Source organism: Eleutherodactylus coqui, chromosome 2 (assembly GCF_035609145.1).
Source record: "Eleutherodactylus coqui strain aEleCoq1 chromosome 2, aEleCoq1.hap1, whole genome shotgun sequence".
Classification (NCBI taxonomy): Eukaryota; Metazoa; Chordata; class Amphibia; order Anura; family Eleutherodactylidae; genus Eleutherodactylus; species Eleutherodactylus coqui.
In genome coordinates, this window is record NC_089838.1 from 312,217,571 (window position 1) to 312,240,472 (window position 22,902).

Sequence of the window (22,902 nt, forward strand, 5' to 3'; positions counted from 1 at the left end):
AAAACATGGAAGCTAGCAGGCCACTTCACGGCTCCTGGTTATACTGCTAGTCCCTACACTAATTAGAAGTCCAGCAGAACCGGACAGAGTTCACACAGAACGCTGCAACAGGACAGGACACAGATAGCTGGTCATACAGCAAACTGACACCAAGCTGACAGAATTTAAACGTACAAACGGACATGAACCAGCAAGACACCGCTCACACAGCAAGCTTGCATAAGGAACAGGACAGAGCACAGATCACACAGCCAAGTGCAACATATAGTGAAAACCAGACAGACTCCATCCAGAGCTCACATATGGAACTCACATCAAGTCTATGTGTCCTCATACCAGGGGGAATAGACAGTCAGCTACACAAGCTGACATACAGAGTAAGACATAAGACCTTTGGAGGCTGCACCTGTAAAGGGGGAAGAAAAGGGGGGCTGCATGTACTGCAGGCTAGGACTACAGGTGTCCAAACAGTCTTTAGGGAAGCAGAGAGACACAGACTTACTTGCAAACACAGATCATAGTGGGACCAAGCTGAACATGACTGATAACTCTGGGGACCCAGCCAGACTGACCAGGAGCTGTGTTTATATGTGAGCACAGATCCAGGAGATTGGCCAGCAGGAAGTACCACATCCAGCCAGCTCAATTAACCCTCAACCACCTGTAGCTGTGCTGCTAGGAGTATGGTTGGATTCAGACGACCGTATATCGGCTGGGTTTTCACGCCGAGCCGATATGCGGTGTCCTCATCTGCAGGGGGGGATGATGGAAGAGCCAGGAGCAGGAACTGATCTCCCGCCCCCTCTCTGCCCCTCTGCACTATTTGCAATGAAAGGAGGCGGGGTGGGGCTAAGTGCCGAGAATTAGCCCCGCCCCCGTCCCACCTCTCCCCATTGCAAATAGTGCAGAGGTGCGGAGAGGAGGCAGAGAGAAGGCGGGAGCTCAGAGCACTGCACCTCGCTCTTCCAGGCTCCCCCCCTGCAGAGAGAGACGACGTATATCGGCTGGGCGTGAAAACCCAGCCGATATACGTTCGTCTGAATCCAGCCTACAACAGATCCCAGCAGCACACGTAACAGATAGTGTAAACACTCACTTTACACAGAGCTGGAGCTCCATGCACTGTTGTTAGGGAAATCATCAGAGATTTCTTAGCGTGTTTCATTGCCTGGTCCGAATTATATGAGAAGTTGTGTACACAAATCCCTGACACATGACACAGCCAGTATCATCCGACAATGATGCTCTACTGATTTTATTTCAAGGCAGACAATGTATATATATGTTCACTTACGTAAGGGCGCATTCAGACGACCATATATCGGCCGTGTATTCACGCCGGCTGATATACGGCGTCTCTCTCTGCAGGGGAGGAGGCTGGAAGAGTCGGGAGCAGTGCACTGAGCTCCCGCCCCCTCTCCGCCCCTCACGACCATTTGAAATGGGGGTGGAGCTAAGTTTTTTGGTGAGTGTAGCTCCGCCCCCGTCCCACCCCTCCCATTGCAAATAGTGGTTAGGGGCGGAGAGGGGGCGGGAGCTCAGTGCACTGCTCCCAGCTCTTCCAGCCTCCTCCCCCTGCAGAGAGCGGGGCCGTATATCGGCCGGCCATAAAAAACCCAGCCGATATACGTTCGTCTAAATGCGCCCTAAGCAAGAGTTAAGGTCATGAAATACACAATTGGCTTAGCTTGTAATGACTCCAATAATTAACATATGTTAACGCCTTGAGGTGTTCTAATACTAAATACGTGATTTCTAGGAAACCTAAACTTAAGAAGGAGAATAGGCTCATTCTATATTCTTTGTTGTAACTGCTCCTCTCCGAAGGGAGGGGGTCAGAACCCGCTATCTCAGGACATTCCAGGAAAGGATATGCGGGAGTGTGAGCTTGCATCTACATAATTGAGTTAACCATTTAGATGCTAGTTATTCACTAAGAAGGTAGACATACGAATATATATATATATATATATATATACACACACACGTGTTTGCCTAGGCTGATGTATACACCATAGAATACATATATTATTACTATAAGGCCTCATGTCCACGGGGAAAAATCAGGCCCGCCGCGGATTCTCCATGCAGAATCCCGCAGCGGGTCCCTCCTTTCCCGGGGACATGAGGCTGAAAATAAGATTAAACTCACCTGTCCGGACGCTGCGGATCTTCCCTCCGTCGTGGCCGGATCTTCTTTCTTCAGCTCGGCAGATGTGCTCAGCACGCTGGCAGCGTGCCGCGCGCATGCGCCGGGCACATCCGCCGGGCCAAAGAAAGAAGATCTGGCCGCGACGGAGGGAAGATCCGCATCGTCCGGACAGGTAAGTTTTAATTCAGGTACGGGTGTTCCGCGGATCCGGACGGCTTCCATAGGCTGCAATAGAAGCCTGCGGGAGCCGTCCCCGCGGGAGACCCGCACAAAAATGGAGCATGTTGCGTTTTTTTTCCCACACGTGGATCCACGCCTGAAGGGAAAAATGACATCCGCAGGTATTTAACTACCCGTGGGTGTCCAATGCATCCCTATGGGGCGCAGATCACACTGAGGGAGAAACGCTGCAGATTTTATTTATTAATTATCCCGTGGACATGAGGCCTAACACTATAATGGATTTTCTCCCCTTCCACCTCTTTAGCATTGAGCTTCCTACCTTGGCGGGTGGCTGGGGTGCCCGGGTAGGGCTGGCAGAGCTGAGCCACCACCTGTGATTTGCTGAATAGAAGGGCGTGGAGGTGCACGCTGCGTCTTCCGGGTAAAGTGTAGAGCAGCTCCTTTTGTGGCTAGACCTTGGGCCACATAAAACAACACGGCGGCGGGCCAGATATGTTTGACACATATGATTAAAACTGACCTATGAGACCCCTGTTTAAGTAAATATGTGTCATTATGTCCTGGATATTAGTGCTCTGTGGTGCTGCCATCTCCTGGCCAAGATATGTATGTAATTCAAATTATTCAATTCATTCAAATTATCTATCTATGGGTCTTTCTTTAGCTTGACTCTTAAGGCCGGTCTGATGATCCGGATGATCTGGATTCCTCATGCTGGAGACCGCAGCGAAATCCAGCTCTGACCCTGGCTGGTGACCCTGTGTACCTTCGCTTTTCTATATTGCAGATGACCACGGACGCTCGCCCTCGGTCATGGGCAGAACATATTATTTTTTTAAATATTTGCTTTTCCTGTGCCGTCACTAGGCAATGATGCGGGAACCTGCGGCCCATCCGCAATGTCAATTGCAGATGGGCCGCGGGTCGGACGGCTTACATTGACTTCATTGGAAACTGTCCATGCGTATTCCACAGAAAAATAGAACATGCTGCGATTTTAAATTCACCTTCGGAAATCGCAATTGCTATCCAATTATCTGAGTGGTTCTATTTTTTCAATGTGTGCAGAATACCGCGGATCGTCAACGCGGGTGACGATCGTGAATTCCACAATTGAAATCCGATCGTGTGACATGCTGTCAGGGTGATTTATTTACATTTGGAATAGCTTTACAATGGGGTTTCTATCTATCTATCTATCTATCTCATATCTACCTATCTATCTGTCTCATATCTATCTATCTCATATCTATCTATCTATCTATCTCATATCTACCTATCTATCTATCTCATATCTATCTATCTATCTCATATCTATCTATCTCATATCTATCTATCTTATCAATCTCATATCTACCTATCTATCTATCTCATATCTATCTATCTATCTATCTCATATCTACCTATCTATCTGTCTCATATCTATCTATCTATCTATCTCATATCTATCTATCTCATATCTATCTATCTATCTATCTATCTCATATCTATCTATCTATCTATCTCATATCTATCTATCTATCTATCTCATATCTACCTATCTATCTGTCTCATATCTATCTATCTCATATCTATCTCATATCTATCTATCTCATATCTATCTATCTATCTATCTATCTATCTCATATCTATCTCTCTCATATCTATCTATCTATCCATCTCATATCTATCTATCTATCTATCTCATATCTATCTATCTATCTATCTATCTATCTATCTATCTATCTATCTATCTATCTATCTATCTATCTATCTATCTATCTGTCTGTCCAAAGGCCCATTCGAGCAACATTTGAGCGATAATCATTGTGTCATTTACATCGCAAGATGATCGCTCAAACATTGAGCTTGTCTTCTGCATTCAGCTGTTCTCTGCTCGGTGCGCCCAGCTGTTGATAGCTGTGTTCTTCATACTCCGTCTGTAATAAGGGAGCGGGATGCAGCTAAAACAATAGTACCAGCTGTATCCCGCTGTGAATCCCTGATGAGACTCATCGTTGTCTTTCAGCACGCTAAAAGAGAACTATGAGCGACGGTTTTAACGAAAACTGCACAATGTCAGTGCAGCTACACACAACGAATATCGCTCAAAAGACGGCTTTGAACGATTTCTGAGCGATAATCGTTGTGTCTAAATGGGTCTTAACTATTTGTCTATCTCATATCTATCTATTATCTATTTCATATCTATCTATCTCTCTCCCTCTCTTATCTATCTATCTAATATCTATCTATCTATCTATCTATCTATCTATCTATCTATCTAATATCTATCTATCTATCTATCTATCTATCTATCTATCTAATATCTATCTATCTATCTATCTCCCTCTCTCATCTATCTATCTATCTATCTATCTATCTATCTATCTATCTATCTCCTATCTATCTCCTATCTATCTCCTATTTATCTATCTATCTATCTGCCGTATCTTTCTGCCGTATCTGGAGTCATTGTGAGATTGTGATAGACATGATGATTATTTTGTATAAAATGTCTATCGATTTGTATAACGTAAATGTATTTTGCTATTGTAATGACTTTTAGCTCTGAGGAGTTTAAAGGACACACACACAATCTAATCATAGTATTTGCTCTAAGTACATAGGAATTACACAAGTTGCACAACCAGCCTCTAAGAGTTAAAGGGGTTGTCTCGCGAAATCAAGTGGGGGTATACACTTCTGTATGGCCGTATTAATGCACTTTGTAATATACATCGTGCATTAATTATGAGCCATACAGAAGTTATTCACTTACCTGCTCCGTTGCTGGCGTCCTCGTCTCCATGGCTCCGTCTAAATTCGCTGGCAGCTTGCTTTTTTAGACGCGCTTGCGCAGTCCGGTCTTCTCCTTTCAACACGAGCCGCTTCAGTGTGCTCCCCGCTACAGCGTGCTCCCCGCTACAGCTCTTCTGCGCATGCGCAGATGAGCTGTCACTGCTCGGGAACGCGCTGGAGCGGCCATTCTGTACCATCCTCTGTTAGAGGAAGGTGCAGAGCCGCCCAGCTGTCCGGAGAAGCCGCCCAGCTGTCCTGCCGCCCAGCTGTCCTGCCGTCCTGGTAAGTGATGGGCCGGGGGGGCTGCCGCTGCGCCGGGGGGGGCTGTCGTCGCTGTGCCGGGGGGGGCTGTCGCTGCGATGGGGGGGGCTGTCGCTGCGATGGGGGGGCTGTCGCTGCGCCGGGGGGGGCTGCCGCTGCGATGGGGGGGCTGTCGCTAGGCCGGGGGGGGGCTGTCGCTAGGCCGGGGGGGGCTGTCGCTAGGCCGGGGGGGCTGTCGCTAGGCCGGGGGGGCTGTCGCTAGGCCGGGGGGGGCTGTCGCTAGGCCGGGGGAACTAGCGCTGGGCCGGGGGAACTGACGCTAGGCCGGGGGGGGCTGTCGCTAGGCCGGGGGAACTGTCGCTAGGCCGGGGGGGGCTGTCGCTAGGCCGGGGGAACTAGCGCTGGGCCGGGGGAACTGACGCTAGGCCGGGGGGGGCTGTCGCTAGGCCGGGGGGGCTGTCGCTAGGCCGGGGGAACTAGCGCTGGGCCGGGGGAACTGTCGCTAGGCCGGGGGGGGCTGTCGCTAGGCCGGGGGAACTAGCGCTGGGCCTGGGGAACTGTCGCTAGGCCGGGGGGGGGCTGTGGCTAGGCGGGGGGAACTAGCGCTGGGCCGGGGGAACTGTCGCTAGGCCGGGGGAACTAGCGCTGGGCCGGGGGAACTGTCGCTAGGCCGGGGGGGGCTGTCGCTGGGCCGGGGGGGCTGCCGCTGTGATGGGGGGGGGGGGGGCGCTGCGCCGGTTACCTTCTGCCTGGCGGTGGGTGACTGGTCGGCCGTGTTCACTCCAGGGGTCCGGTCGGCGGCTGCGGGGCGTCTGGTTGCCATGGAGACACAGCTGGTAGCGTCTCGGGAGCGCGCACGTCGGGCTGCAGCGAGCGAAGGGAAAAGAGGCGGCGGCCATCTTGGCAAAATTTTTATAAGTTGCTGAAACGCTGGAACGGTAAGTACAAACCAGCTAGAAAAGTCATTTACAGGGGTAATTAGTAATGTTTGCTTAATTAGGGGGACTGGGCAAAAAAAAAATTCACTGCTTCCTCGAGACATCTCCTTTAAGGATCATAGTGTTACATGTATATTTGTGTCCAACACTGAGTGTTTACCTAGCCCCCTTCCACTCCTCACACAAGCTAGTTAAACAATGATTTGTCAACTACGCAGAATTCCTTAAGGTTGACTGCATGCTAAAGGAGACAAAGTCCATGCTACATCAGCACTTGGAAGAGGGTGGGCAGAGAGGTGGGAGATTCTATATGATCCGACAAATGAGAATCTTATATGTTACTGATGTAATCTGTTGCACGCCCATTGAAGGGCGGTTGTCATGTATTATAATAAAAGGCTTGAGCCTCTAAACATTGTAGAGACTCTCCCGGTTTTAGACCAGCATTTGTGTCTGATTCTGCGCGACGATGTGTGCACACGATACAATTCGGAAGCGACAAAATACCCCGAAGCCTGCTGGAGAAAATCATAATCCAGAACAAGATATTATTCCATTATATAACAATGCCTTTTGTTTTATTTTGCAGTGAGGTCCCAGGAGGTTGTGGAGTTCAAAGCCCTACATTCTGAGATATTTGTCCCACTTGGAGAGGTCGTCTGGCTAAACTGCTCGACCCCTGATACTAATTTAACAACCTATGAATCCAGATTAAGAAAGAACATTACTCTAGTAGGGCCCAGCTGGGTGGCAGCGCAGGTTATTGTCGATGACTGGCATAACTCAACTTCATTCTGCTTGTTTCATAAAGATGGTAAAGAATTAGTAAGCCCCACTTTAGTTATGGCATATGGTAAGTAGTGTTCTATACGTCAAAAGCCACAGTCAGGGTGTTTGTTTTTTTAAATTCGTTTGATTGAAAAATTAAGATAAGGTGACCAGACGTCCCGATTTAGGCGAGACAGACCTGCTTTGGGATCCTGTGTCCCACCTTCTGCTGGGACTGCAGCGCGACACCCATTTGTCCCACTTTCTAGTGATGTGTGGTCACCATTATAGTGATTACCAGCTAGGGTGCCGCGGCTCCCGAGCCAGTAATCACTCTGCAGCGCCGCGGGCGGGATGCAACACTGCCAGCAGTGTGTGCATCTGGTATCTTCCTCCCTCGTCACCTCTCCTCTTTGGTTCAGCAAGAGGAGCAGAGGCGCTGCTGTGGGCACATACACCTCCCGCAGCATCACTGAGAGGAGCTTCGCTGCTGTGAAGACCTGGAGGTGGGTAGGTATATGGGTCACTGTGGGGTCACTATTATTCCTGGGGCTGCTATAGGGGAGGGCTAATACTATTAGGACTACTGTAGGGGTCACTGTTATTGCTGGGCCTGGTATAGGGGAGGGCTAATACTATTAGGACTACTGTAGGGGTCACTGTTATTGCTGGGCCTGGTATAGGGGAGGGCTAATACTATTAGGACTACTGTGGGGGCACTATTATTGTTGGGGCTAGGATAAGGGAATGCTAATACTATTGGGCTACTGTGGGAGTCAATATTATTGCTGGGCTGGTATAGGGGAGCACTATTACTAGTGGGACGAATACAGAAGGCGCTATTACTACTGAGGCCACTGTGGGGGTCACTATTACTACTGAGGCCACTGTGGGGGTCACTATTACCACTGGGGCTGATATAGGGGACACTATTACTACTGGAGCCACTGTGGGGGGTCACTATTACTACTGAGGCTACTGTGGGGGTCACTATTACTACTGAGGCCATTCTGCACGTGGCAGCATACTTCAAGCTGACTTAGGACATGTTTACACATGGTGGAAATGCTGCGGAATGTCCGCAGCAAATTCTGCATATAAAAAAAAGTCACAATCTGTACCATTTGTAGTGTCACAGAGTGGGTACTAGATTATATTTCATATAAGTTTGTTTTTATGCATTTATGATATAGGATTTTGTTAGTTGGAGAAGAAAGGGTTAATCACAATCTGCCTGATAACCACTTCGTTTCCCCCATTGGCTGTCCGTCACCAGCTGCCGATTGGCCATTCTGCTGCATGGCAACATCTTAGGGGTTGACTGGCAGACAGAGGGGTGATTGTGAGAGGAAGCCTGTGATTGGTAGAAAACAAGAAAAGCCCAACATGGGATGGCAGTTTAAAGTCAATCAGTAAAAAAGTCAGTTAGGGCTCCTGTCCACTAGCGACATGTTTTGTAGCGATGTGAGAGCGAGTGAAAACGCATGTTTATGAAACCAATGATTTTCAATGGTTTCATACTTGTTTGTGACTTTTACACTCAAGCCTCGCTGCACAGAGAAATATCTGTGATATCGCTCATTGTTGTAAATGGGTCGGCGGCAGCAGCGCCAGCCGCTTTGAAAACATAGGGAGTACAATGCGGACTTCTGCCACAGCTATGAGAGCTGTGACAGCTATGGCAGGGGATTCCTTTATCCCTGCGGGGACCGCGATGCTATCCCATTGCTTTCAATGGGGCCGGTGCTACTGCCACCCCATTGAATGCAGTGGGTTGCAGCCAACCCCCACAGCGATAATTTTTGGGGGAGGGCTTGAAATATAAGCCCTGCCCTAAAAATCATCCTTAGCTGAAAAAAAAGTTTAAAAAAATTTTTTTTTACTCATCTAGAAGAGCCGTCCGGCTCTCCAGCCCTGGCAGTTGTCTTTTTTTGTCTTCTGGAGGCTAAATATTGAAAAATCCCCGCCCTCAGAAAGCGCTGGTCTCATTGGCTGAGCGAATGAATGACAGCTGAGCTCTGCCTGTGATTGGTCACAGCGCTCAGCCAATCTCAGGCAGCACTCAGCCATTCACTGAATTATCGCATCGCAAGAAACTAATTGCTAGTGGGTAGGCGCCCTTAGTGAGGAGTGAGAGAGGAAAGAGCTCACATCAAGTAAGAGCAGGAGGGAGATAAGGGAGTAAATAGTGTTGTGAGAAGGAAAGGTGTAGTTTAATACAAGAGAAGATTATATTAGAAAGATATAGAAAGTCTGTATAAAGAGGAAGGATATAGAAAGAAGAATTGTAAGAAGAAAATAAAGATATATATATATATATATATATATATATATATATATATATATATATACACAGAAGGAATAGAAACGTGAGTTATGGTTTTACCGGTTAACTCGACTCTTGGAGCATTTTTCTCACCCAAGACCACCTGCATAGCATTGAATACTACAGCTCCCTCCAGGGGAAAGGACTACAACCCTCAATATCACCAAATCCCCTCACAAAAACTTTGTTCGTAGTGGGCTCTGGCCTGGCTATGAACTGGCGTCATGACAACAGTTACCATCATTCCCCACTCGATCACGAGTATCGGTTATTTAAAGTCATACGCCAATTATTCTGTCGGCCGCCGCCTGTTTGGGGATGGCAAAATGTCCGCCAACGCCACAACTCCGTTCCTAATGGCGCACCACACATTGGTGCAGATTCTGACTGGAAATCAGCCGCGTTTCCGCAGCTGATCTCATACAATGCGGCGCTCCCCTCACCTTCTCCGAAGGCTTCGTGCATTCAGCGCTCCCCGGCTTCCGGTTCCCAGCGGCCTGCTCAGGTGTGACGCCGCTGGTCAGATGAGGCCACTACAGGCTGCTGGGAACCAGAAGCCAGGGAGCGCTGACAGCGGAAAGCCTACGGAGGAGGTGAGGGGGAGCGCCGCATAGTATGAAATCAGCTGCAGGTACACATTTGATTTCCAGTCAAAATCCACAGCAATGGTATGTATTGTGACTTTTTTTTGGAAATGCTGCAAAATTTGCTCCCTGTCTTTTTTGAACCAATCCTGTACTTGTTATAATGATGGAGGTAAAATCACATGGCGTGATAAGCCCCTCCCATGACCACACCCCTTTGTCCCGCTTCGATCCTAGGGAAATCTGGTCACCTTAAATAAGACATAGAATAAAATTGTTGCCTCATAACTATAATACAGACGTGTTTGTACAAAGTCTCCATACATGATGGTTGGTGGAGAAGCATAAGAAGCCATATGAATTAATCACAATCAGAGAGATTTTCCTATCAAGACCAACATTAATAATAACATGCAGTTTATATCGCTATAGTTGAGTCTGTCCGGGGAGCTGCAGGAGGCTGTAATAAGTCTTTTACCTACTGCAATGCATTCTGGGTATGGGTTGTGGATGGGGAGTTGCACCAAGAATCCCATATTTTATGGAATGTATCCGGACACTTCCTATCTATATATATAAAGCTGAAAGCCCTCACTGACTCACTGACTGACTCACTCACTCACTGACTCACTGACTCGCCAAAGGTTCTCCAACTTCCCGATGTCGTAGAAACATGAATTTTGGCACGAGCATAGATTATTTCCAAAATAGGAAAAGTAATTGGGTCCCAACTCGATTATTCAATTCTAGCGCAAAAGAATTGGCGTCGAAATTTAACATACATAATCTAAATCTCTCACTTCCCAATGTCATAGAAACTTAAAACTTGGCACGGGCATTGAATATGTCATAAATAGGAAAAGTTAATGGGTCCCAACTCGATTATTCAATTCTATGCGCAAAAGAATTAGCTTCCAAATTTTACGTACGGAATCTAATTCACTTCCCAATGTCATAGAAACTCGAAATTTGGCAAGGGCATTGATTATGTCATAAATAGGAAAAACTAACAGGTCCCAACTCGATTATTCAATTCTATGCGCAAAAGAATTAGCGTCAAAATTTTACGTACGGAATGTATTTTTCTCACTTTCCAGTGTTATAGAAACGTGAAATTTGGCACAAGCATTGATTATGTCATAAATAGGAAAAGCTAATGGGTCCCAACTCCATTATTCAATTCTATGCGCAAAAGAATTAGCGTCCAGATGTTACGTACGGAATGTAATTTTCTCACTTTCCAGTGTCATAGAAATGTGAAATTTGGCATGAGCATTGATTATGTCATAAATAGGAAAAGCTAATGGGTCCCAACTCCATTATTCAATTCTATGCGCAAAAGAATTAGCGTCAAAATTGTACGTACGGAATGTATTTTTCTCACTTTCCAGTGTCATAGAAACGTGAAATTTGGCACGAGCATTGATTATGTCATAAATAGGAAAAGCTAATGGGTCCCAAATTCATTATTCAATTTTATGCGCAAAAGAATTAGCGTCCAAATTTTACGTACGGAATGTAATTTTCTCACTTTCCGGTGTCATAGAAACGTGAAATTTGGCACAAGCATTGACTATGTCATAAATAGGAAAAGCTAATGGGTCCCAACTCCATTATTCAATTCTATGCGCAAAAGAATTAGCGTCCAAATTTTACGTACGAATGTTATTTTTCTCACATAGAAACTTAAAATTTGGCACGGGCATTGATTATGTCATAAATAGGAAAAGCTAATGGGTCCCAACTCGATTATTCATTTCTTTGCGCAAAAGAATTAGCGTCCAGATTTTACGTACGGAATGTATTTTTCTCACTTTCCAGTGTCATAGAAACGTGAAATTTGGCACGAGCATTGATTATGTCATAAATAGGAATAGCTAATTGGTCCTAACTCGAATATTCAATTCTATGCGCAAAAGAATTAGCGTCCAAATTTTACGTACGGAATGTAATTTTCTCACTTTCCGGTGTCATAAAAATGTGAAATTTGGCACGAGCATTGATTGTCATAAATAGGAAAAGCTAATGGGTCCCACCTCGATTGTTCAATTCTAAGCACAAAAGAATTAGCGTCCACATTTTACGTATGGAATCTAATTGTCTCACTTCCTGATGTCATTTTATATAAAGGAAATGTCGCAGGGTTACCTCCCGTGATGTTTCCTGGGTAACACAGAGAACTATGCAAAATGGTGAACATATTTTTTTTCCTCAGTATCTCTAAAGTAACCACGACTTTATAAGATTTCCGTGTGAACACCAGATAAACACCAGTACCAAATTAACTCGGGCGAAGCCGGGTATATCAGCTAGTTCCTATATACAATTCTTTCATATGGAAGGATTGTATTAACCATATTGCACCACTGGGAGAGTCTAGGAGATCATCCATCTATACAATTGCAATAGCTTTACGAGCCCTAAAAAGTACCTCATTAAGGAAAGTTGTATGATGTTGCCGCTGTTCTTCATCTAGCAGTCCCAAAAAATAGACCTCTGGGGTGTGAGGAAGTGGCATACCCATTATAAGACTACGGAGGTCAGTGACCTCCACCCAAAAAGACTGAACCGCAGGGCAACTCGATAGTAGATAGATAAAATGAGTGTTAGGTGAAGAACATTGATGACATTGTAGGGTGGGGACTATTTTCATTTTAAAAAGTCCCCTTGGGGTAAGATAACACTGATATAGGGCAAAGAGTTTAATAAGCTTATTATTCGCTGCTGGTGAGACTGACGTAAATGAGGATACAGCTGGGGTCCAGTCCTCATCAGCGAGGGAAGAAATGCGCTCCCTCCATGCTGAAAGACAATGATGAGCCTTATCAGGAATTCACTGCGGGATACAGCTGAACACAGGCGGGGTATGAAGAACACAGCTGTGTTCTTCATACCCTGCTCGGAACGCTCAGCTGTATAACAGCTGGGCTCACTGAGCAGAGAATAGCTGGATACAGAAGACAAGTGGCCCCGCTTGTCTTCTGCATCTCCCGTTCGGAGCGCTCGGCTGTATAACACCTAGGCGCTTCGAGCAGAGAACAGCTGGATGCAGAACACAAGCGGCCCTGCTTGCCTTCTGCATCCCCCGCTCGGAGTGCTTGACTGTATAACAGCTGGGCGCTCTGAGCAGAGAACTGCTGGATGCAGAAGACAAGCGCCCCTCCCCCCCCCCCTTGTGCTGAATGTACACAACGATTATCGTTTAAAAGACATCTTTTGAGCGATAATCATTGTGTCTAAATGGCTCTTTATTTTGTATATAAGGAAGTGGGGCAATATTCATGTCATAGCTCTAAATAGGATCTCTGAGAATATTAACCCCTTATGGGGTCGGTAAAATGAGTACCCAGCTTGCTGGGGGTAATAAGTAAATCACCTGAAAGCGCTGCGGAATAAGCTGGTGGTATACAAATAACAAGATGTATTTATTCAATTTTTTGATAATATCCTCTGTATAGTGGGGGGGGGGATATAAATGTTAATGGATCATAAATGCCAATTTACTAGATAGCTTACTTAACAGTGAGGTCCTAGTGGTGGCAGGGCATAGCACAAAACTAATGTTTGGGGATGGTGTGCTTATGCCCCCAGGTTTCAATACTTTTCAATATCTTTGCTAGCTGTCAGCGGATGGAAACTAAAGTAATGTTCTAGAAATGAATGTATGTTTAATGTCATTGCAGCTCTGCCTTCTAAAGTCATTGTAGACCTTCCAACCGAGCTAGAAGAGGAAAAAGAATATAAGGTCAACTGTACAGTCTATGACGTTGCTCCTTCGGAGTATCTTACCATAAATATCACCAGAGGAGGGGATGTCATTGACAGCAAATCATGTAAAGGACCACACGTGGTGGGCAAAAGGACCGTGCATCACTTTTATACATTCAACGCTAGTCGCAGTGACCACCATATGAACTTCTCCTGTGAGGCCATCCTACAACTTGGGTCAGCAACCTACACATCCAAGTCCTCGGAGATACATGTAACCACCTATTGTAAGTTGCCATACTTGTCTAACATTTGCAGCTCCTCCCAGAAAGTGATTTATAATGGGATGGAACAAAGTTTTAAGGATTTCCACAAAACTCTTAAAAATGGCTAAATATACATCAGAGCCCAGGACAACTAGGAGTGATCTGAGCCTTCTTGAGTCATTGATCCCTAAATGACCACCATAATACTAGTATAGTTTGACTAGAATGTATCTATATCTGGCTGATGGGCGGCAGGCTCCTTCTTGTCATAGGCTTTCAGCTCTGTTGAATAGCTAAATAGTCAGTCCACAAATGAGCATCCTTGGGTGGAGATGTTCAGGAAATAAATCTAGTTAAATGCTTAAATTCTTCCTGCCACCACTAGGGGGAGCTCACTGTCCATGAATTTATTATTGATCAGCACAATCAGCACAAAAAAATCCCTATGCATTGAGCTCCCCCTAGTGGCTGCAGAAGAAAGACCGATTTTTATGTATAGATGTGTGAAGGGAATAAAGAGATTTGGAATGTTTTATAAGAAAATGTCTTTCTAAGAATTCTGGACCTTATTATTATATATAGGAACATGAGACCACCACTAAGCCCTGCCACATCCAAATATACAGTATGTAATAATATAATAAAGTTACGTGTTAAAGAAGCTGTAAACTATTGAAAGCTTATCCTCAGGAGATACTAGATCAGCGAGGTCATATCAGTGGAAACTTGGCCTGCAATACCACACATGACCACTGTAGTGGGAGTGGAGCTGTCTGCTTCCTGCAGAAATGAGCTCAGTGCACAAGTGCATCGGTCCAACAATCAGCTCATCAGAGGGGGTCCTGGCAACGGATCTCAACCGATCTAATATTGATGACCTTTCGCGAGAATAGGCCGTCAATTGTTCACAACTGGACAACACCTTTAGCTACTGGAGCACTATAGACGTTTATAGGCCTTTCATACATAATTCTGTAGGTTTCCCCTACTGTATTCAATACCTTGCATTGATATATCTTTTTGTTATAATTTCAGCAATGTCAGAAGATCCCGTTATAATGGTAGACAAGTGGATAGAGAATGGGACCTCATTCACAGCGGAGTGTACGGTGGCCAATGGCTTTCCACCAGAAAATATCCTTCTAAATATGCTGCTTGAGGACACCAGAGTTCATGTTACTCCCGTCCTGACAAGTGAAGGAACCGTAAAGGGCACGTTCCAGCTGAATGCTACGTATTCTCGGCTAGGAGCGAACGTCATCATCTGTCAATCTGAATTATTTACTTTGTCCAAAGACGCTCTAATGAATGTCACTATTTATGGTAAGATGTTGGGGTCTAGACATATTGAGATCTTTGGGGTTCTTGCTATGTGATCATACCAGTGACCTCAGTGTCTGCACCTAGTTTTGTTATCATGACACGGATACCACCAAAGTCAGTGGAGTCCATTTGGCATACAATGTGGCTCATTGGAGTTCAATGCTCAAGGCTGGCACCAGCTGTATATGGGCCCTCGAGCAATAGAGTCACAGTAGGACTTGTGTGTAGCCCACTATTGACTTGTCAAACATAGACATGTCTCACACCCGCCCCGGAATTGGTGCAACTGTTCCAGTCCCAGAATTTGGAGGGCTGTCCAACCGTCCCAGGAGGGAGATGACATGTTCCACAGAGATGGCCGGGAATGTAGTAAAATATAAAACAGCCTACATAACCCCTTCGCTCCTCCCAACTCTTGGGCTGTGCCACTCTTTTTCACTTCCCGGTAGCACAATCATGTCTCATCTAGCACGTGATCACTGCGGCCAATCACTAGCTTCAGCCGTACCCCTTAGCGGGGACTGTAGCAGACTAAATGGCAGGGTGGAGTGAAAGGAATGAATATAGGATGTTTTTGCATTTAACTATACAAAAAGAGGATTATTGAGCGGGTGCATGCAGAAAGATTATTACTATAAGAGGGACACTGAGAGTAAGTATTATTGTAAGGGGGTCACCGAAGGACACTATTACTGAGAGAGGTATACTAAGGGGCAATATTACTGTGATGTGGTCACTGAGGGGCTCCATTGCTGTAGGAGGGATAATATGGGGGATTACTATTGTGAGAGGGACACTAAGGGATGCTATTACTGTGAGGGGTTCACTATTACTCTGAGAGGGAAATTAAGGGGCACTATTGCTGTGAGAGGGACACTATTACCATGAGAGGGACACAAAGTAACACTATTACCATGAGAGGGACACTTAGGAGAACTATTACTGTGAGAGGGAAATTAAGGGGCACTATTGCTGTGAGAGGGACACTACTGCTGTGAGAGGTTCACTATTACCATAAGAGGGACACAAAGTGGCACTATTACTGTGAGGGAAATCAAGGGACACTATTACTATGAGTGGGACACTAAGAGGTACTACTACTGTGAGGCGTTCACTGAGGGGCACTATTACTGTGAGGGAAATCAAGGGACACTATTACTATGAGTGGGACACTAAGAGGTACTACTACTGTGAGGCGTTCACCGAGGGGCACTATTACTGTGAGAAGGACACTAAGGGGTACTGTTACTGTGAGGGGTTTACTATTACTGTGAGGGGGACACTAAGGGACACTATTGCTGTGAGCGAAACCAAGGGACACTATTACTATGAGTGGGACACTAAGAAGTGCTACTACTGTGAGGGGTTCACTGAGGGGCACTATTACTGTGAGAGTGACACTAAGGTACACTATTATTGTGAGAAGCACACTAAGGGGTACTGTTATTGTAAGGGGATTCACTGAGGGGCACTATTATTGTGAGAGGGACACTAAGGGGTACTGTTATTGTAAGGGGGTTCACTGAGGGGCACTATTATTGTGAGAGGGGCACTAAGGGGCACTAAAATTGTGAGGGGTTACTAAGGGGCACTATTACTGTGAGAGGGACACTATTATTGTGAGAAGTTTAATGAGGGGGCTCCATTAATGTGGGTGGGAGGGACACTTATTGTGAGGGGGTCACTATTATTATGAGGGATTCACTGAGGGAGCTATTACTGTGTGATGATCACGAAGGGCACTATTACTTTGAGGGGGTCATAGAGTGGTCCTATTAATGTGAGAGGGTTGCCAAGAGTACTGTTATTTTGAGGGACACCAAGTGGCACTTATACTTTTGAGAGAGACACAAAAGGGTATTATTACTATAAGAAGTACCCAAATAATAAGTGGTGTAGTGTTAAAAGGTGTTTGGCATAATGTAAAATTGCCACAAGAAATATCCCTCTTTTGCTTGTTAAAAAGTTGAGAGATATGCATGGAGCACATTTAGTCAAGTTATCATAGATCCCTCAAAACCACCCCAACCAGCCACGGTTTGCCTTGCTCTGACGCCAGGTGTAGGTTCATCTTATCAGTCTATATCTAGGGTTTCTCATGTGGATTGTCCTTAGTAGTACTAGTGCATACAACCTTTCCCCTGATAAAGCTACAGGTGGCGGCATTAAAGTGATGCTAGATTTTTCGTCCCGTCCATATTTATGGTAATAACTTCTCAATCCTCTTTTCCAGAGCTTCCGACCGTGACCTTTACTTTATCCAAAAACATTGTAGACCTAGAGGAGAACGTGACTGCTACTTGTGATATAACTAGCAAACATCCCGAGGATTATCGTCTGTTCATTAGTGTGGGGGGTAAAGAAGAGCTGAGGGTGCAGGACTCTACAGTCACCCATACAGTCACTGCAAGCAGGAGAACCCCGAGTCTTCCCATCACCTGCACAGCTGAAATTATTGGAAATTCCAGCATCTTCCGCTCTTCAGAACAGATACTAGAAGTACAATGTAAGTGTTTTAGGGTCATCTTTGAGCTACAGTATTCATTGGCAACTACTGCAGACTAGGCTGGAGATTCAGTCCTTGAGCTGATTATGAAGACCAAGGCACATACAGTAGATCTAGACAGCAGTGGATGCAGTTTTATCCTATGAGCAGATAGTCAAGAATGAATGTTTGTCCAAAAGTTTGTTCACCTGATTACTCCCCCATACAAGGGGGGGGGGGGGATTTTCCCGATTGAGTCCCCCCTTCCTTAAATCCACCGGTGGGTCTAAGGGATAGCTATACAGACAGATCACCACAAGAGATTGTAATTGGTTGCCATGGTCATGTGACATGTTATCCACTAATATTATGTGATATTTATTGTTCCTCTTTCCATTTCAGACCCGCCAGAATTCACCGAAAGTTTGTGTCCCTCAAGTGTAATTTTGGTAGAAGGGGAGACATTTTCATGTCAGGCTGATGGAAACCCACAACCGATAGTAGAATGCAGCGCCGATGGTCGTGATATAAATGGCACAGTTACAGTAACAAGAGACATGTCTGAGACTTATAATTGTCGGGCATCAAACAAGAAAGGAAACATAACGAAGTCTGTCAGTGTTACCGTAGAATGTATGTCGGCCTCTCTACAACCTCGACTTTATCTGTATGCTCAATATAAGGCATTACACTGTACCTCTACATCTGTAACTACATCTCCCAGAATTCCCTGACTGCCAAGGAGGAGTTTCTCCTCTCATGGACTCGAATGGGCATCATGTAATACTACATTTCTCCAGCAGTGGCCGCTGTAGCAGAAATTTGTAATTCGTGATAACAGGCATTTCCAGAAATCAGCTGTAATCTGTAGGAAAACTTGGTTGCAAGTGTTGAATTTGTCTACAGTGCCCCCACTGGGGAAATGAAGTATTACATAATGTTTATTGAAATTAATGTAATGTCTGGATGTGCTAGGTCCTCCAGAATGAGAGATGCTCTTTATAGCCACTCTTTCCACCAGTTTATAGATGAATGGGGACCTACATATATTAATTTAGAATTACCTAACAGTGTGCTTGGAAGCAGATTTTTTTAAACCACCCCTTTAACTCCCATTCCGCCCCTGGACGTAAGTCTACATTTCGGCTGGGAAGCGTTTCCCACAAATGGGTGTAAACTTACAGTTAGCCTCTCGCTGCAACAGTGGGCATTGGTAGGAACGCTGATCCTCACTGTTAACCCCTTGCATGCCACGATCAATGCTGACTGCTGCATATAAAGTGTTAACAGAGGAAGTGCGCTTGCTCTGTGATGTTATCAGCCCTCCAACATGTAATCGCAATGGCGTGTGGGTCTTCCACGGCCTATGATCGCTATGAATAGCGCCAATTCATTATCAGAGCGATCATAGGATTGCAGGTTTAAGTTCCACACAGGGACATAAAAAATGTTTAAAAAATAAATAAAAAATGGTTAAACACGAAAAAAAAAACATTTTTATGCACTTTTCTTTCTTATTTCTCTCGCGGCAAACACTACATAAGAATTACAAATAGAGACAATATGATTGTTTTATTCATTTCACCTCAAAAAGTCATACGTACCCTAAAATGGTACCAATTAAAATTACAGTTTGTCAAGCAAAAAAAAGGGATGTAAAGAAAAATAATCATTTAAAAAAAAAGGTTCTTATTGTCATAATCGTACCGACACAGAAAAATATTTTCTGGCATTCATGCGGAATGATTAACGTTGTAAAAAAAAATGGCAGAATCCATCATCACCTATACTTCCCTAAAACCGATATATGGAAGAAATAGCCTTACAGAATTATAAGGTCTGACCTATAGGTGGTGACAGAGTAAAAGTAAGCTATTTTGCATAATTTTCCCAGGAAGCATTGCCCCAAAGTCTCCCTAATCTATACAGGATCTCCACGCATTAAATCAGTCTTTTGTCAGAGATGTAGCTAAGTCTTCCAGAAAAAAATGAGACTTCAGATGCGGATTTTGCTGCAGATTTGATGTGGAATTGGTGCAGATTCTACCATAAATCCACATTAAAAAACATCATGTGAATATGGTCTTAAAAGAGAACCTGTCACCTCCCTACAGCAATAAACTACTCTGGGTCCCTCGATCGCACGGTTACCACCACTGAAGTTCTGCAGCAGCCCTCCTATACATGTGACTGGTCACATGATCATTACATCAAAGGTCCTTTAGTCCTAAAGCTAGCTCTTCCTCTGCTTTCCTGCAGCAAGCTTTAGGTTGGTCTGGCGCCCCCCTCCACTGCACCCGGGGCACATGCCCCACCTGCTTCCCCGTAGCTATACCCCTGCTTTTGTTGAGGTTGTTCTAGGGGTAAATTCTCTGTAACAGCCATTGGGACAACATGAAGAGTATAGATTACTCTGTGTTATAGAATACCTGCTGTTACCTACCACATCACCTTCCCCCTCGTTGCTCCTCCTCTTGGGCATCCATTTTTTGTGTTTCTGATGCAAGTATCTGTTTTTCTCTTTCCCACAGATAAACCAGTTATCTCAATGCTGACCGTTTCAGTCAATACAACGATTAAAACAGGAGATCCACTAAACATAACATGCAAGTCGGATGGGTTGCCGGCTCCCGCGTATAGCTGGCATATCCCCAATAACGCCAAGGTCATGTATTCCTCGGATAGAAGCTCAATCATTATCCACACAGCAGACTGGACCCATCATGGAATATACACATGTGTGGCCAGGAACAGGCATGGGGAAGCAGACAAAGAGCAGGAGGTGACAGTTCTACCTGGTGAGTAACAATGTCAGTGAAGGTTTTTAGGGGATTAGAAAAGAATGTAGTCTTGACATTCTTTTCATGTATAAGCAAGCTTATAGCCATATAGAATATATTTTAAGATGCGCAATAATTGGTCTGTATTTGTGCTTTCCTTTACAGATGAACTCAACATTGGACTGATTGTAGGTATAGCGATTGGCGCAGTCATTCTTGTGACCATTATAAGCTCTATATGGTATTTTTTGTGGAAAAGAGGGCGAAGGGGAATTTACGAGCTGCTACGACCGAGCCACCGCCAATGTCACCAGAATGGAAACATCCCATCAGAGGCTCCAGCGGACACTACAACTAATGTCTAATATTGAGACAATGACTGAAATTCCCATGAGCTTGACTCTCGAGCAATGTGAATATGGACTCCTATGTGAGCCGCCGCTTTGTGGCTGCTGTGGTTAAGGGGGTTATCTGGTGGTTTAAATTTCTTACCGGAACATGCAGAATTGGACCCGACACTTCCAGTAGCGTTCTCACAAGAGGTCACGTGGTATCAGGGCCTCCATTGTCGGGACATCATAGGAGAGCGAAGGACTGTTGCCTCATTAAATAATTATGGCCCTCTTTCTATTACTGCCAATGCAGTGTAGGCTGCAATACCATGTGACTTCTTGACAGAACGCAACTGGAAATGGTGGGTCCGATTCTGTGAGTTCCGATTAGAAATTTAAATCACCGGATAACAGCTTTAATGAGAACCATGTCTGCCACTCACCATGGTAACCACAATCATTTTAATTTACCTTGGACACAGAGGGGAATGATGGCAGGGGCGTAACTATAGAGGATGCAGGGGATGCGGTTGCACCCAGGCCCAGGAGCCTTGGTGGTCCCATAAGGCCTCTCTTCTCCATATAGGAAGCCCAGTACTATAAATAAAGCATTATAGTTGGGGGCCCTGTACCAGGTTTTGCATTGGGGCCGAGGAGCTTCAAGTTACACCTCTGAAAGATGGTGAATAGGAAAAGAAGGTGTTGCCTACTGCAGCCAATCAGATTCCAGCTCTCATTGGTCACCTTGAATAAGAAGAAAGGTGTTACCCACAGCAACCAATCAGATTCCAGCTGACAGTTTAAAATGAAATGCCAGAAAGCTTTTATTGCCAAAGCAATGCAACTATCTGCACTGTACATACCGTCATGTATGATCCCCTCCTCCCTACTTTTACACACAGATAGTTTTTGTATATTTGTATCACTTAGTGTTGTAATGTTTCTGTTTATGTGGATTCTGCCGGACCATAAAAACAATATTTTGTAATAAATTTAGAAAGGACCATAAAAGTTTCCTACATTGTCAGGGCCATCAAAATCTTAGATTGTCAGAGAATTAGCAATGTGGCACTAAAAAGCATTAGATGTCAAGAAACAGCGATAGATAGATAGATAGATAGATAGATAGATAGATAGATAGATAGATAGATAGATAGATATGAGATAGATAGATAGATAGATAGATAGAGTTGTACAAATGTAAATAGAAGAAAATCTATCTCATATCTATCTATCTATCTATCTCATATCTATCTATCTCATATCTATCTATCTCATATCTATCTATCTTATATCTATCTATCTATCTATGTCATATCTATCTATCTATCTATCTATGTCATATCTATCTATCTATCTATCTATCTATCTATCTATCTATCTCAGGCTATGTTATAATTTCTTGCACTGTATTGCTTCCGTCTAAGCTTGACCGATGAGTAAGTGATGGCATATTGTAGTGATATGCCAACAGTTTCTATAATAGGAAACCCCCTTTAAAGGGGTTGTCTCGCGAAATCAAGTGGTGTCATACACTTCTGTATGGCCATATTAATGCACTTTGTAATATACATCGTGCATTAAATATGAGCCATACAGAAGTTATTCACTTACCTGCTCCGTTGCTAGCGTCCTCGTCTCCATGGTTCCGTCTAAATTCGCTGGCAGCTTGCTTTTTTAGACGCGCTTGTGCAGTCCGGTCTTCTCCTTTGAGCACGAGCCGCTTCAGTGTGCTCCCCGCTACAGCTCTTCTGCGCATGCGCAGACGAGCTGTCACTGCTCGGGAGCGCGCTGGAGCGGCCATTCTGTACCATCTTCTGTTAGAGGAAGGTGCAGAGCCGCCCAGCTGTCCCGAGAAGCCGCCCAGCTGTCCCGCCATCCTGCCGTCCTGCCGCCCAGGTAAGTGATGGGCCGGGGGGACTGCCGCTGTGCCGGGGGGTGGGCTGACGCTGTGCCGGGGGGGGGGGGGCTGTCGCTGTGGCGGGGGGGGGGGGGGGGGCTGTCGCTGTGGCGGG

At 45.2% G+C, this 22,902-nt stretch overlaps 1 protein-coding gene across 1 annotated transcript in view; it reads left to right on the forward strand.

Annotated features, from left to right (window-relative positions):
- Positions 1 to 22,042, forward strand: part of LOC136612852 (intercellular adhesion molecule 5-like) — a 44,167-nt gene extending 22,125 nt beyond the window's left edge. The window contains exons 2-8 of the mRNA XM_066593569.1: positions 6,905 to 7,168; positions 13,677 to 13,988; positions 15,003 to 15,290; positions 17,524 to 17,796; positions 18,178 to 18,408; positions 20,307 to 20,573; positions 20,721 to 22,042. Of these exons, the coding sequence (XP_066449666.1) occupies positions 6,905 to 7,168; positions 13,677 to 13,988; positions 15,003 to 15,290; positions 17,524 to 17,796; positions 18,178 to 18,408; positions 20,307 to 20,573; positions 20,721 to 20,920 (1,835 nt within the window). The 3' untranslated portion in view covers positions 20,921 to 22,042. The remainder of the gene's footprint in view (positions 1 to 6,904; positions 7,169 to 13,676; positions 13,989 to 15,002; positions 15,291 to 17,523; positions 17,797 to 18,177; positions 18,409 to 20,306; positions 20,574 to 20,720) is intronic.
- Positions 22,043 to 22,902: the final 860 nt, after the last annotated feature.